Source organism: Centruroides vittatus, unplaced genomic scaffold (genome assembly GCF_030686945.1).
Source record: "Centruroides vittatus isolate TY-2023 unplaced genomic scaffold, ASM3068694v2 contig_1832, whole genome shotgun sequence".
In the NCBI taxonomy this organism is placed as follows: domain Eukaryota; kingdom Metazoa; phylum Arthropoda; class Arachnida; order Scorpiones; family Buthidae; genus Centruroides; species Centruroides vittatus.
This window is the reverse complement of record NW_027121128.1, coordinates 777,571-795,611: the sequence shown is the minus strand read 5'-3', so window position 1 is coordinate 795,611 and position 18,041 is coordinate 777,571. Positions and strand designations below refer to the sequence as shown.

Below are 18,041 nucleotides of genomic sequence, written 5' to 3'. Positions count from 1 at the left end.
ATTAAAATGCAACATGAAGTCTTTCATAAGTCTGGTTTTTTTCGAACCATTGTTTACGTTCGATTGGAAGTGTCAATGAACCGTCTGTCGATGAAAATGTACCTGAAACGATGTTTAAAAATATTCATTAATTATAATAAATAGCATTTCCGTGTAAAAGTTATAGAAAAGAATATGTATATTATTTTTTGTTTAATATGAAATTTGTTAATTTTGATTATTTTTTTGCATTTGAACCGCTTGTATAGACAAAAAATAATCGTGCAATTGAGGAATTTGATTAAATTTATAAGATAAGATTATTCATTAATACTGAATAACAAGAATATTTGAACAAACATTCTGTTGTAAATTCCAAATTTAAATGTATTTATATATTTTTACAGTAATTTATTGTAAAAAAAAAATATTCGAAGATGAACAATGAACATTTGTTAGTTCATTTTCTTTTAAGGTAATGAACAAATTGTACAAATATTTAGTCTTTGTGTGTATGAAATCAAATTATACGAAAACTTATTTCTGTAATCTTTGAATAATTCATGAAAATTGCCACTTTTTGCCACGTGATATCCATTATATTAGTAGACACAATTTGTTTTAATTGATTTCCTAAGTAAGTATGACAATTCACAAGGGAATTTATAATCTTTTAGAAAATACAGAAACAGGAAACAGTATTTTTGGGATTTTTTTTTTTTAGGTATTGTTATGCCAGAGATGTTAAAATAAATTCAAAAAAACATAATGCAATCATCTCTCTGTCTGTGATAAATAGTTTGTGAGAAATAGAGCATGATAAATGGATGGATAGCCATGCCAAAAATAATAATATATATTGCTGAAATCCATTTTTTTTCTATTATGATTATGGTATTTATCGTTTAAATAAATAAAATTAAATACATATTTTTTTAAATTTAAAAATTGATGTATGTTATTCTACAGTTTTCACATAATACAATATTATATCTGTTATATTTTGCATTAATGCATCATCGAAGAAGCTTTGGATGTTTTTTGAAAATGAATTACTAGAAAAATATATAAATTCATTTAAATATGGAACTTAAAACAGGATGTTTTATTTAATATTAATTAATAATTTTTAAGCAAATTCCTAAGTTATGTGGTTACTTTTATTTACAGAAATTTTGACTTATCAATTTATATATGCTTAGTATCTGAGTCTGATGACCTTGAAATTTTTGATTCATTGTAAATTTGCTGGTGGGAGCCAGTTTTTGTTAGTCTGTTTCTATGGTTTCTAACTATTTTCTAACTATAGTAAAATTGACTTATTTCAAAACCATGTCTTCTTTTAATTATTCTTTTCTCTTACTTCACAACTGGGTGTGTAGGTAGACACTGGGCATCTTTAACATCACTCTTCATTCAGGAATGTCTTACATACCGATATGCATTTTGGGCATATGCCCCTCCTCTGTTGGCTTTTTATTTAAAAAGAAAGAATGTGTATTAGTTAACACCTCTTTACTAAATGTCTTAAAGAAAAAGCAGATGGAAGAGGAGCTTATCCCTGAAATGTGTATCAGTGTGTAAGATAATCCTGAATAAAGAGTGATGTTAAAGATGCCCAGTGTCTACCTATGCACCCAGTTGTGAAGTAAACGATAATTATAGTAAAATTATTAAATGATGATGGTGTTATTCTCAACACTGTTAATTTACATCAGTCAAGAAATAAGCAGTGATAATTTTTTGTAATCAGTTTAGGTTATTTATCATTTTTCCTGTCTGTCAAAATTTATATTTTATTTTATCTGATTTGCCTTTTTCTTTTAAGACTAAAATATGATAATATGATAATAAAGCCATAAAATATGATAATAGAGCCATTGATAACATGCATAATATTGAACATATTTTATATATAGATTTTAAGAGACATAGAAATATTTATATAAAAAAAAAGGAATGTACTGTACAATTTTACTTAGTATAGTATACATTTTTTAAAAATTATTATTTTTTTTTATTTTAGCATTTTATATTTTATATTGTATATAGGTCTGTGTATATATGTATAGTAGAGTCACGATAGTTTGAGACACTACCACCTTAAGCCAAAGTACATATTTGAGTAATTAAAATCAAGTGTGTGATGAGATATCACACACTGAAAGGTTAATGTTGGCTTTCAATTTATTGCATATGATATGATTACATATACTTCCATATATGGTTGCCACTTGCCCTGTATTGGACAGTACAGTACATTGTGTATTTTAAGTACAATATATTATTATTATTGTCTTGTTTACTGTATAGTAATAAACAACATTAATTAACGCTTTCACTTCTTACTGTTTTCTATTGTATATATGTTCTGTATACTTTGCGCTTTTGATAGTTCAAGATTGTCTCATTCCCAATCAACTCAAACTGTTGAGATTACAGTATGTAGCATTTTAACATAATTGTGTTTTAGTGTAATTATTTTTTTATTATTTGTATATTCATGTATTTTATTTTATTACCCTTTTTGTATGTTGTATTTTAAAATATTTTTTATTCTGTTTGGTTTTAATGAGTTCTTATACTGTTTATTGAGGGGAGGTATACATTGCCATTTGCATTATCTGGTGTATTAATAGTACAGTGGAGCCTTGCTTAATGATGAGTGCACAATGAGTATTTCACATAACAAGCAAAAGAAATTGTAAAAATTTGCCTTGCTTAACAAGCGATGTTTCGCATAATGAGTGATGAGGAGAGGGGAAGTCCCGAATTGTGCACATGTGACATGCTCTATCAGTCTGTGTTTAGTACTCGTTCTGCTAGCATCTTAGTGTTGCTTTGATCACATATTTTTCCAAACTTGGGTTCACACATATTACTTATAAACATCAACAACCATAGCCCGTTATATAATAAACACGCCAAACGATATGCCAAATTCTTGGGTCATTAAATTTAATGAGCGATTCCAAATTAAATTTCAGAAACGTCTGAATTAAAAATTAACTATTTATAATTATTAAATTTAATACGAGATGGAAACATAACTGCCTACCTCTAGTGAAATTAATTAATTTCTAATATTTAATTATAGCCTTTACATAACCCAAGAATTTGGCATGTCGTTTGGAGTGTTTATCAACATATTAGCTGTGACTTTTTTTTTCGTTTCTGCAAATTGAATTCTCATTCCAGGATGGTTCATTTTGCGCTAGAAGAAAAGATGATGTTATTTATGCTCCTTAACAGTGTATATTGTACAGTTTTTTTTGAATAAACGTTATACATAAAACATTTGAGCATTTTTTCGGCATGGAATGCATTATTATATTTTACATTAATTTCTATGGGAAAAATTGTTTTGCATTATGAGTAAGACTCTGGAATGAATTATGCTCATTAAGTGAGGTTGTAAATGTCTTAAATATTAATATTTAAACACATGGAAAAATTATTTGGAAACTTCATATATAGTTAAAAAAATCAGATGATAACACTTATTATATTTCTAGTTGTTTTAACTATAGAAAAATTTAAATAATATTATTGAATAGTAAAAATAAATAAAGGCTTTTAACTTCCTCCACTGTTATCTGTCCATATTTTAATCTCATAGTCCATATTTGTTTATATTATCTATTTTTTCCAAATAATACACTGTGGTGATACAGATATACTGAAGCTACTTCAAATATTGATAAAACTGTGAATCATAGTATTGAATTATTCGGCAAGAAAAATTTTACTTATTAATGCAAGGTAACACCTTGCATTAATGAATAAGTTATCAATCATCATCAATCATCATCATCATCATCATCATCATCATCATTAATAAATGTGATCACAATATTCAATTGAATAATGTTATAGAGTAATTTTTTAAAATAAGGCAATGATTTAGATTAGCAAAAGTACTAATGAATTTTCATAAGAATCAATAGAAATTCTTGATTGATCATATGAAGCTATAATATAGTCACAAGAAATTATAACATAATTTTCATCTCAAATTTAATGAAAAACTTGTTAAATTTTTTAGTAAATAATTTCAAAATATATATAAATTTGTACCATTATAAAACATTATTAATTTTTTTGAAAGAATCTACCGTAAAACATGTTTTAAACTGAATTTCATTACGTTCACAGTTGTGGTTTAGCTGTGATGATGGAATTAAATATTCTAAAAATATTAAACATTAAAAGTTGAATTCTTGAACTGAGACTGATTTAAATTGTAAATTAATTAAATATGCAAATGATGCATACATTTAACTAAATACAATTTAAAATAAATGTTTGTAAATGAAAAAGAAGTAGGTTATTGACTTTCAGATGACCTTATGTTTGATCTTAAATGACCTTAAGTTTGCAATTTTAATTTTAAAATGAAAATTATTTTAATTTTCATAATTAGATTTAATGCCTTTTTAAACTTTTAATATTTAGTTTTACAAAAATAAACATAGCATTAAAAATATTACATTCTGATTCTGAAAATAAAAGAAGCACAGTATTTGATGATACAAATAAATTCAAATTGATAACATTACTTTTTTACTCTCGTACACACTCGTTGAACCTTTATCTCCAGTACTGCTTAGATTTTGTGAAACAAATGTTTTCGGCCTCACCCGAGGTCTGCTTCAGGCTAAATGAAAACTGGATTCCAATCTTAGAACGGTTTTTTGAAACACTTTCAAACGTTGAGTTTTAAAATAAATTCAAAGATATGTGCATGCTATAGAGCATTGGCTCTTTCTTGCTCTTCGCATAAGTAGCACCAGGCATATGAAAGCTCCTTACCATCTTTGGAGTTTATATATCTCTTTTATGTGTATGTCATATTTGTGCTCCTTGACTCTGTTTGATGGAATGTTTAGTGGAGCTGATGTACACCATTTCTTGCTTAAACCTGTCATCTTTCACCAGAATACTGTATACTCCTGGAGCCCTGAGATTGTACTATTTGTCTTTTGCATTGTGTAATAACATATATAGTGGGGGACCCCAAAGCCAATCGTGGAAAGTGTGATGCTGCTTATTGAAAGGCCAATCGTAGGCATGAATGACATTTACAAAGAGTAATACAGATGGAGAGCCACCTTCGAAATCTGTTCCAACAACAACAACAAAACCCAAGACAAAGGTTTTTTGGTGACTTTTACAAAAAACCAAGAAATGGCTGAAGAGGGAATGCATCATTGTATTGAAAGCTGACAAGAGTAGTATTCCTGAAAGAAACCACCTACAGAAATCTCATGCAAGAATACATCACCGACACGGAATGTGAACCTGTTGACGAAAGATACATATACAAACTACAGGCTTGGGTCACATGCTTTACAAAAACACCTCTTGCCATGGAGCTAAAATTGAAAGGGGTGGTGGTTGGCAGACTTTTTAACAATATACTTCCAGGCCGATGGTAGGCCTTCTGTGTTCCTTGCATTTATACATGCCTCTTCTAGTTTGCTCTTATAAATCTCTATTTTCTCAGTGGTCTTTGCTAACATTGGGGAGCTCACTGGTTTGATAATGTCTGCTTCATCCCATTTAACTACCGAGCGTTGAGTCTGAGCCATCCAGGATAGTACCGTTGCATTGGAACTTTTTCTGATGTTATATTTTGCTCCTTGAGTCTTACACCCAAATTCCTTGTTGTAATGCCGATATATTCTTTCCTAATTCCCAGCTGTGCATTTTGTATGGAATCTTATACACACCTGCTTTTTCTTCCTTCCTAATGTTACCTTGTCATTTCTTAAAATTTTACACAGGTTTGGGGCTCTTTTTAGAATTATTGTTGACTCTTTGCGAACCACAAAGAGTCAACAATAATTGATACGTTACATTTTGATACATTACAACAACGAAGTGGTAAAACTGGCTAACCTGATATGCTACGAATCTATCTTCAGCTTCGATGGTCAAACATATAGACAGAAAAGGGGAATTTCAATGGGAAGTCCGATCTCAGGAATACTATGTGAGTTGGTTGTTAGAAAACTGGAGAAAAGAGTTTTATATGACTTCTGAAAAGATATAATATATTTTAAAAGATATGTGGACGACATCTTTATATTATGGAATAATAACTAAGATAAATGAATTCATTGAACGGATCAATCATAACAACGGCCTAAAACTGAAATTAGAACAGAAAAGTTTCGTAATAATGCATTTTTTAGACATCAACATCCAATTCAAAAAACAGTATTTATCCACCAGTGTTTACATTAAACCAATGTGCAGTCCACTTTACATCTCCTCGCAATCAAATGATCCATATCATTATAAGATGGCAGCATTCCGGGCTCTAATCAGAAAGGCCTTTCTATATTGTGACAACGTTATGGACAGAGCAAAGGAAATTGACAGAATTCTACAAGTAACCAAAGCCATAGGGTACAAAAAAGACACAATAACAGGAATTGTTAGAAGGTGCGAGATGAGCATAACAAGGGGCTCAAAACAAGGTCCTGGTAAAATCACAAAATTCACTTGTAACATAAATGTAAAAAGCATTATGAAAGAAATTGCAGACTGCAAAGTGTCAACAATAATTCTAAAAAGAGCCCCAAACCTGTATAAAATTTTAAGAAATGACAAGGATAACATTAGGAAGGAAGAAAAAGCAGGTGCGTATAAGATTCCATACGAAAACGCACAGCTGGGAATTAGGAAAGAATATATCGGCGTTACAACAAGGAATTATAGTGTAAGACTCAAGGAGCACAAGTATAACATCAGAAAAAGTTCCAACGCAATGGTACTATCCCAGATGGCTCAGACCCAAGGCTTGGTAGTTAAATGGGATAAAGTGGACATTATCAAACCAGTGAGCTCCCCAACATTAGCAAAGACCGCTGAGAGAATAGAGATTTATAAGAGCAAACTAGAAGAGGTATGTATAAATGTGAGGGACGCAGAAGGCCTACCATTGGCCTGGAAGTATATTGTTAAAAATCTGCCAGGAACTCATAATTTACATGTTAATTTTTAATGTTCAAAGTATTATTAGTTGATAGTTATATTTAGTAGTATTTCTGAGTTTATTTTTATTTTTTGTTTTTTATTATATATAGTTTTATACATTACTCATATGTCATTTTTTTTAATCCATTGTCAGTTTTTTTTTTTAATTTAAATATTTGTATTCGATCTTGTGGAACGGGAATGTTCCAATTGTCTGTTTTCAACATGACGATGGCCTCTGGAATAGGTCGAAAACATTTGTTTTAAATAAACTTTCTTGGCAACGATAAAGGTGTTTGGTTATTGTCTAACATTTTTAACATTTAAAATAATTTTAAGGTAAACAATGAAGGCAGGTTGCCATTTCAAAATTACAAAACTTGTTTTTGTTAACTGTTTGGGCCCTCTGTTGAGCACAAGTCATGAAATAAAGGGTGGGGTGCTGATGTCATTGACGGTGTTGGATCTATATAAACTAGACCTATTTTACTGCTTGCTTCTGCATTATTTCAATTATTTGGCTAATCTGAAAATCTGTTAATCTGAACAGAGCTCGGTCCCAAGTAGTTCGGACTAGAGGGACTCTACTGTACTAAAGTTAATTGGAAAATTTTAAATTACACTGCTAACTAGATTTTTTTTATATCCTGTTATGAATATTTTATATGAAGAATTTTTTTATCTGTAAATTATATAAAGGAAACATTCTCTACAACAGCAGGTATGGAATTTGTGTGTGTGGGGAAATGAACACCTTAAGCATCTTATCCACCCAAGATTTTTGCATAGGAAATTTAATATCACACCTAAAATACTTTTTCTATATTAAATATTATGATTCTTTTATAGTCATATATAGATTTTAACAAACTTGAAGAATAACTTAATTTTTTTAATAGTTATAAGTCTTAATTCATTATTAAAACTAAAATTTTTACATATTTATTTAACAGAGATTTACTACAAAAGTATAAATATAAGTTGTAATGTTATTTTTAAGTACCGCTATTAAAAAATCAATAATTTTAATAATATGTTTATAATTGAAATAATTCAAGAACACGTAACTATAAAAAATAAATATATAATCTATCTAATTACAAGATTATTGTAATGCTACATTTGTTCTTTGAATATTGATTTGACCTTTGATACTTCTACATAATACATACATCACTAATTAGAGTATTATTTTTCAATTCTAGTCACATTTTATTACATGATTCTTTCGGGATCATTGATTAAGTTTTAATTAAACTTAGGAAAGATAAAATATTTTTGCTTAATTACTGTAAATATTAATTATGAAATATTATTATATTTTTGATTATTCATTTTATTTTTGTTGAAAGAATAATTGTTTCAAGATGTTCAATTTTTAAGCAGTTTAAATGTTTTATTCACTTGAACCTTTCATAAATATTTTGTAACTTTATTGCTTCATTTGCAAGAAATAAATATAATTATCTGACTGACTAATTAAGTTGCAATGTATTCCTTTTTCTTTCCATTTTAGTATAAACAAATTACTTACATTACAGAAAAGAATAAATTTTCATTAGGTCTGGAAACTAGCTTAAAAGTTTGGGGATTCTATTTTTGTCATATGCAACAGATGGAATTACTCCTTTATTCATTATACTGATGCTGACTTACTTTATTGGATAGTTATATCTGCAGTGATGAACATTATTTAGCCCATTACATTAATGAAATTTATTGAATGCCCAGTACATTAATGAAAAACACAATCTATTACTTCTTGTTTTGTAATTAAATATAAAAAAAATCTTTTTATCTTGAATAAAAATATGTCAGTCAGGCTATATTTTTTTGGTAATTTCCTAGAATTGATTTCACATATAATTACTAGATAGAAATATATTGCTTGTTAAAACTATTATTTTTTTAAACAGAAAAAAAAAGAAAAACTTTATAGGAACATAATATTTTCATTGTAAATTCTGCATTATCGTGAAATGTAATTATTATTGTTTATCTGAAACATTTCGTGTTAAAAAATTAAATTTAAAAGCTTTAAATTGAATAGATTTTGAAGCTAAAGTTATAAATGTAAAATTTAAATACAATATGTTTTAAATTTAGAATCTACAGAGCTAGAGATGCAAATGATAGAAAATTAAACAAATAATGCAGTTTTCAACACAATAAAGATGATGATGATATTTTTTTCATAAAAATTTTTAAAATAATCCATTTTATAAAGAAACAATGTTTCATAAAATGGCCATTTTAACACAGATGAAGCAGTTATATTAATATTCTGATCCTCATTTATAGACTATTTACATGATGGCCAAACTGCAGCTTCTGTACACTGTTACTGCATATTTAATTATTATAATCAAATATGTAGGGTTACATATCCATTATATAAAATACAGTTACAATAGAGAATGTAGCTCTTGTATTTCTTGGGGGCTGTCCATAAATTACATCCTCATTTTTCTTGAAATTTTTAGTTCCCTCTCCCCTAGTCCCAGTTTGTCCAAGTTTCCATAACCACCTCCCCTTTTAGGATGTCCAACAAAACTCAACCCCCCATAAAACCTTTATCACTTTATGAATGATAGCTACCATAACTAGAAACAAAATATACAAGAAATTTTGAAATAAATGTAATAAAATGCATAAACTGTATAAAATTTAATGAAATAAAACAGATATCCACTGAAGCTCAACACCTTTATCCAACTTGTCACAACCCTCTCCCTCCTTTCCAGTGTAGACATCATTTATGGATATCCTCTTACAAATGATATGTGACTCCTTTCACAAGAAGGTTTGGCCAGCCCTGAACTGTTTAAAGAGAGGTGATTTAACTGTTTTGTCATATTTGCACATTTACAAGTATTTTTAAATATTATACAATAAAATATTTTATATTTAATAATAATAATTAGTTTAAACATTACATCCAAAAGAAAAATTACAAAACGTTATACTAAATTAACTTTTCCAACTGAAATTCAAAGTAAATGCCGACCGCTCTTTATTAGAATTTTTAACATCAAAATTACTTTTGACAAGGATTAAATCTAACAAAGTTTTTATGTCTGTTCCTAAAGATGAAACAGTAATGAATCTGAAAGTTTTTAAAAGAAGTTGGACTCAAAGTGGCCATTGTTTACAAAAAACTTATATCAAAATGTAATTAATAATGTTTGAGAAAATTACCCCAATTTGTTATTCTATTACTAAGTTGTTTATATTATAATTGTAGAAGTATCTTCTAGAGGTCACTTATTATGGTAGTCTTTGGAAAATATTTTTTGACTTTTGTAATGAAATTTTTTGACAACATTGAGAGAAATGAAGGTCTTTTCTGTATTTTTAAATAGATTATATTAAGTTTTGAATTTTTGTAGTGGCAATTTCATAAACAGAAAATATATTTTGCATTACAAAAGAAAATATATTTGCTTTAATGAGATTAAAAAAATAAAATAAAACACAATAATCATAGATTTAGTGCTTTTAGACTTATGTTCATCAGGAATGTTTAAATGATTGTAGAACAGTGATTATCAAAGTATGGTTCATGGTTCGCAAAGTGGTCTATGACCCATACTTTGAGAACCACCCTCACACTGGTGGTTTGTGAGCATGTACCAGTTGGTTCACAGATTTACTTAGTCATCTTCCCCAAAATGCAGTTCTGTACTATTTAGCTAGAGAAAAGAACATTTTCATACATCTCGTATCTCTTACATTAGTAGATTGTATGTCAAAATATGTTCTCTCTCATTATCTAAGATGATATAAAAAGTGGATGGAGCATAGATGGTTCGTAGCTCTTCTGTGACTTGGTTTAACTGGTCCACAGATCAATAACTTTGAGAATCACTGTTGTAGAACACTGTTAATAGAGTAACAAATTAAAAATGACTGTTTAAATTTATAGAATCTTTTATATATTGATGATTTATGTTTTTACTATTTATAATGTAATTATGAAAGTTTTTAGTCATATTAACACATACTCAAATGTTATTTTCGGTCTTCTCAGAAAGGAATAATCCTCTTTTTATCGATACAAAATTCCTACATACATCAAATTTATTAATTCATGCATATAAAATTTGAATAGTGGCCAATATGATTAATTATTGAAACCATTATTATTATTAATATTGAATGAAGTAATAAAAATCCAAATATATATATTACTGCTATTATTACTACATTAATACTGTGTTGATATCATCATTAATATATACAATCTTCATATTCGATTCTTGATATATATTAAAACCAAAAATATTCTTATAATAATATACATTAATATTTAATCAAATACAAGTTTTAGTTATGAAAATAATTATATTATTAACTCTTTCAGTTGAGACAGTTTCAAAAACGACAGAAAGAAGCTACAACGAAAGAAGACTTAAACTCTTCTTTAAACGAACCTCCTACTCCTGTAAAAGAAAAGTTAGAGGTTAGTGAGAATTTTTTTTCTGCATTATTGATTATTATTTTTCTCTTCATTTTAAAGAAATGTGTACCAAAATATAATCAATGGTTTTCTAAATCATTTTAAATAAAATATCTAATAATGTGAAGTAGATAATAATAAGGGCATATCATTTAATTTCATTTTACTAACAGTTAAAAGCAGTTCTTTGTAAATCATTTTACTTTTCTGGCTGTTATATATAACAGAGGGAAAGTATGTCAATTGGTCAAAAAATGATCCCCCCCCAAGATTTTTACATTTTGGACTTAGGACACCTTGAAATGTCGAGAAATGCAAAAAAATTCAGGCGTTTTTTTCTGTATGTATGGATGTTTGTGTGTGTGGGGACACAATTTTGTTTACCCTGTTTGAAGCTTAATAATGTCTGTGCTTTTTGTCAAAAATGTCTGAAATTTTGCATGGAGGTTTGTTTATTAGGGATTGATGCTAATAAATTTTGGTGGTTAAAGGTCAAGAGGTGTGGAGGTAATGAGGATCGTGTGTATCTCCAGTAGGGTTGGACTTAATGACGATTTTACTTGTAACAAGTAAAATCATCATTAAGTGAAATCCTACATTTTCGGCTTATAAAGAAATTATAAACAAATTAGTACAAATTCAAAAGTTATTTAATCTGTTTATTTGAATATAATTGATATTTGTTTTATATTCTCAGTTACTTGTTTTTTTTGTAGAGGGGGGAAAAAAGTATATACTCGGCATTTGTTCTTTACAGTATGTGTATATTGATTGGAAATAATACAAATAATAATAATGATCTGAAAATTGTAATTACACTGTGTTTTCATCAAAAATTTGATTTGCATTTGTATTAAAAAATATTAATGTGAAAGAAAAGAAAAATTAACAGAAAATAAAAAGAATATTTAATTTTAGTTTTAATAAAGTAAACTGATTAAGATTATTAATAGAACCTTTATATCAAACCTTCATTTATCAATTAAAATAAAAAAATATAAAAATTTTAATGTTGAGTGTCGATGTCGACATCTCTCGTGCTTCGAAAAGTTTCGAATTGTTACCTGAAGACAAGGGAAGACCAATCAGTATTTGTTATTTTCGTCACTTCTTTTTATGTTTGTTCAGTGAAGTGTTCGTTATCTGAACATGTGTTTGTTGTTCGATCATAAAAATCTTTTGCGAAAGTGTTCATTATCCGATTTGTTCGTTAACCGATCACCCACTGTATTCTTGGTAAATTATTAAATTTAAGACCTAAATAAAATAATTTCATAAGTAACTTTCAATAAAACTCAGTAATAATAATAATTCATATTTATATGTTAAGATTTGTTTAGAATATTTTCATTTATCAGTTTAAGTATTGGGACCTTGAATAAGTTCTCGCTGTTTTACAGCAGGTGGCGTTACTAGAACTGTGTGCGTGTATTTTTAGATGGTGACGCATCTGTAAGGAAGTACAATAAGCGACCTTGAAAATCAGTATATGTCATTTCGCCGAAGTGTTAACAACTTTTTTTCTCGTGGTGTTAAAAATGTCGCATTTTGTGCCAAAAAAAGAGTATTTGCGGGGAATTTTATTGCACTATTTTATTCAAAAAAAATCTGTAGCTGAAGCATACAGAATTCTTGTTGAGACTTACAGTGACCATGCTCTGTCGGAAACAACATGCAGAGATTGGTTTAGATACTTCAAAAATAATGATTTTGACATTGAAGATAAAAAACGTTCTGGCGCACTGAAAAAGTTTGAAGACGAGGAATTGGAGGCATTACTTCATGAAGACTCATGTCAGACGCTAGCTGAACTTGCAGAATCATTAGGAGTTGATCATACAACAGTTTCAAAACATTTGAAAGGATTAGGAATGATTCAAAAGCAAGGACATTGGGTGCCGTACGAGTTGAAGCCGAGAGACGTCGAACGGCGTCTTTTCACGTGTGAACAGCTGCTTCAACGGCAGAAAAGGAAAGGTTTTCTGCATCGTATCGTGACTGGGGATGAAAAGTGGATTCACGACGATAATCCTAAGCGTAGAAAATCGTGGGGTAAGCCTGGCCATGCATCAACATCATCGGCAAAGCCGAATATCCATGGCTCAAAGCTTCTGCTCTGCATTTGGTGGGATCAGCTAGGTGTAGTTTATTATGAGCTGCTCAAACCGAATGAAACCATCACAGGAGATCGCTATCGACTACAATTGATGTGTTTGAGCCAAGCATTAAAAGAAAAACAGCCACTGTACGAGCAGAGACATGACAAAGTGATTTTGCAACATGACAATGCTCGGCCACATGTTGCACAACCGGTGAAAACCTACTTGGAAACACTTAAATGGGAAGTCCTACCCCACCCGCCGTATTCACCAGACATTGCCCCTTCTGATTATCACTTGTTCCGATCGATGGCACATGGCCTGGCTGAGCAGCACTTCCATTCTTATGAAGATGCCAAAAATTGGGTTGATTCTTGGATAGCCTCAAAAGACGTATCATTTTTTTGACGTGGAATTCAAATGCTGCCTGAACGATGGGAGAAAGTAATGGCTAGTGATGGACAATACTTTCAGTGACATGTTTTTTATGACTTTTTTAAATAAAGCATTAATTTTTACGAAAAGACAGCGAGAACTTCCTTACAGATGCGTCACCATCTAAAAATACACGCACACAGTTCTAGTAACGCCACCTGCTGTAAAACAGCGAGAACTTATTCAAGGTCCCAATACTTAAACTGATAAATGAAAATATTCTAAACAAATCTTAACATATAAATATGAATTATTATTATTACTGAGTTTTATTGAAAGTTACTTATGAAATTATTTTATTTAGGTCTTAAATTTAATAATTTACCAAGAATACAGTGGGTGATCGGTTAACGAACAAATCGGATAATGAACACTTTCGCAAAAGATTTTTATGATCGAACAACAAACACATGTTCAGATAACGAACACTTCACTGAACAAACATAAAAAGAAGTGACGAAAATAACAAATACTGATTGGTCTTCCCTTGTCTTCAGGTAACAATTCGAAACTTTTCGAAGCACGAGAGATGTCGACATCGACACTCAACCCGATATATACTGATCAGATAGTATTCCTCAAACTTTGAAATATTCCCTTGTAATTCTCGCCTTTTATTTTTCTGACAGAAACAATTCTTTTATAGTATTCACGAGACTGTCGGGTGGGCACTTGTTAAGGTTTTTATTTTCGAAAGGTGAGAGTATAATAGCAAAGGTAGAGAGTGGGCAGAAGATGTCTGATGTTGCTGGGCAGTATGGCTTAAACAAATCTACAGTAGGGTGCAGTTCAATCTTATCTAAGAAAGATACAGTATAATCAAGAAGACTCAAGCAGCTAAAGGAGTAACAAAAATCACATCTGAGAAATAAAGAACATTGAATAGCTCATAATGAAATCTCAAACTGATCTGATGACAGAAGAATGCCAAGAACTCTTGAATGAAGAACACCAAGAAACTTGGCAAGATATGTCTTATTATGATAAAAGAGGATTAATGCTGATATCTACTATTAATTAAAGATCTTTTGAAGAAGTGGGGGATGTCAGATCAACGATCTTAGAATGGCATACAAACCAAGTTGAGGTTAAAAGGCTTGGGGATCTCTACAATTACAATGCTATTAATTACTTCTGAAAATCCTGCAGAAGAGAGAAAAGCAATTGACATTAGACAGATTCTTTAACCCCACAAACAAAAAAAAACATAAATAATAAAAATGCAAGACTGTGTATATATGTACAGTAGAGCATCAATTATCTGACCCCCCGATTAACCGACTTATCGGTTAACCGACCGCATTCTAGTCGGCAAATTCAAATGTCTGCTAGTGATGTGGCGCTACAATATTTGGTTATGTCTGGGCTACTTTAATATTATTTTTGTTAAATTTTTGCATGTTTTAGCTGGCAGTACTGGCTCAACCATGAAAGGGAGGCTAGTATTTAAACCAGGCCTAATACACTATACTAATAATGTATTTTTTCATACTTTTTGGTTATTCGACTTTTCAGTTATCCGACCAACCCCAGTCCCCAATTAAGTCGGATAATCGATACTCTACTGTATTTTTATTATTACATATAAATAAATGTAGTAAGAAACTGTATATATTTTTTATTTTTGGGGGGTCTCCAGAACGAATTAGTCAAATTCCCATACAAACCTATGGTAAATTGATAATCGGTTAATGAACAATTCGGATAGCGAACAAAGTCTTGGAACGGATTATGTTTGTTAACCGATCACCCACTGTATTTTGTAATTCTTATATTGATTGATTTAGTTGTTATTAATATATTTGAAAGAAACAAATTTGTATCATAATATAAAAGTTTAATACAGTAATCCCTCTATGGGAATTCATCTTTTCAAATTAATATGATTTATAAATTGATAACAAATTTCAAATAATGCAGGTGAAAATTCAGTTAACATGTTATTTTTAAAGTTAGATTAACATTTTCAAGCTAGCGAGACATTTAGCAAATAGTAGTGAGGTTGAGGCTGAAGTTTTCAATGCAAAAGCATGTATGTTGGATGTTTAGCGCTGCGTTCCTGTAAGCCTAGAAGTTTGACAATGGTGTTTGAAAAGTCAGTGGAATCATGCTCGACATTCTAAAGGCCATTGCCAAACTTCTAGGGTCACAGAAAAGCGGCGCTGAACATCCGACATACACATTTTTGCATTTAAAACTTCGGCCTCAACCTCGCTAGTATAAATGAAAGACGTGTGTGTAATAAACAGTCTGACCATGGATGAGAGAGCTCTAGACATTACTGCTCGTAGGTGAAAAAGATAAGTCCATTATGAAAATGAGTAGTTACTTCAGAAATGAATTAGTTTACATTAGTAAAATAGTTTGCAAATGAAATTAGAACTTAAAATAATACAGTAGAGCGTCGTTTATCCAAATTAATTGGGGACTGGGGTTGTTTGGATAACTTATTTTTTGGTTAACTGATTATGTACGAAAAAATATATTAACCTATCTGATGTTAAAATTTTTCTTCGTTGTGTGTTGCTTCACGTTGAATTTTCATCGATTTTAAGCCTAACGAAAATTTTTATAATAATAATCGTGGCTATTGTATTGTAAAAAATTATTTCTTTATTTTGTACAAACAAAATAAATATATTGAAAAATATAAAAACAAAATAATTATACTTTAGAAGTTAATCAAAAACGTTCGATTCAGCACGACACAGTCTGACTGGAAAGCTTTCGGTTAACTGATGTTTCGATTGATTGGCTTTCGGATAAACGATGCTCTACTGTAGTACAAATATGCACTATTGTAAAGAAAGGAAAATGATAAAATTCAGCAAAACAATGCTTAACAATGCACACTGATTTGCATTCGTTCCACTTTTCTAAAACATGGGAATAGACCATTCCAAGAAATCTATCAACTGGTCCTTCAGGATCTGTGGTTGGACAGTATCACCTGGCTAAATTTATGGCCATGTTTCTCTAAACTAGTTATATGAGAAATTACTGGGGCATAGAAAAGATTGATTTTAAATATTGTGAAACTACTATCTTTTCATAATTTAATGTCTCAATGAAAATCTTCAACAATATTTTTATGACAAATAAATTGACATTTATAATTAAGCATTATTTATGACAATTAAGCAAAAATTAGATGTAGGCCTCTAATATCAGATTTTTTTTTTATTGTGTAAGGGAGTGCCATGATTGAAAAAAGAATCTAAATTTTTAATTTGATTTAATTTAGGTAATTAATTAATTATTAGTATCATGAAATAAAACATATTGGCTGTGAAGCTGTTTAGACATTTAGCAAAATATAGCATTTTAAAAGTCTTGAGACTAATTAGATCAATTTGTATTGATTATATTATTTGATTAGCATGATTTCAATTAATGTGTCATTTTTGTGGGTTGCATTAAATCATGTCATGGGATTAATGTATTAAAATTGGAAATATTTATTATATGATAAGATTTAAGAAATTAAGTTACTTATTGATATTTATTCAATCTAGGTAAAAAACTGTGAAATTAAGCAGACCACACCAAATAAATTATCTTGGACAACACAGAATTCCACTGAAATGTAAGTAAACAATTTATATATTAATAATTATTAATTAAGATTCAGTTATTTTAATTTATATATTAATACCATTAATATTATATATTTATATATTCAGTACGATACTGAACCAGTATTAATCCATACTATTTTTGTAGAAAAGATCTACTTAGTGTACATATTTACAATATCCTGAATTGTTATGTACAGTACATAGCCTATTAGACTAAATGAATCATTTTCAAATGACTTCCAAAAAATGCCTTATCAATCCCTGGAGACTTGGAATCCTTTTGGAACCCCTTGTCTAGCTATTATATCATTAATTCTGTTTTCTAGATTTCAAAATGAATTAATCATATAAAAACTCATTAAATTAAAATGTTTATTATTAGATGTTATATAGAAAATTTACATTTTATTTATAAACATAAAGAAATGGTATTACACATTTATTTTATGAAATTTTACATTGACCTGATATTTTTATTGCATTGGGTTAAAATAAATGTCAGTTTGA

At 29.4% G+C, this 18,041-nt stretch overlaps 2 protein-coding genes across 3 annotated transcripts in view; one reads left to right on the top strand and one right to left on the bottom strand.

Annotated features, from left to right (window-relative positions):
• LOC136969961 (transmembrane protein 268) overlaps positions 1-18,041 on the bottom strand; it is a 364,695-nt gene that overhangs the window by 229,090 nt on the left and 117,564 nt on the right. The window lies entirely within an intron of this gene.
• LOC136969955 (golgin subfamily A member 2-like) overlaps positions 1-18,041 on the top strand; it is a 77,017-nt gene that overhangs the window by 14,382 nt on the left and 44,594 nt on the right. For both annotated transcript variants that reach the window (XM_067264301.1, XM_067264300.1), the window contains exons 2-3: positions 11,327-11,425; positions 17,472-17,542. In XM_067264301.1, coding sequence (XP_067120402.1) covers positions 11,327-11,425; positions 17,472-17,542 — 170 coding nt within the window. The remainder of the gene's footprint in view (positions 1-11,326; positions 11,426-17,471; positions 17,543-18,041) is intronic.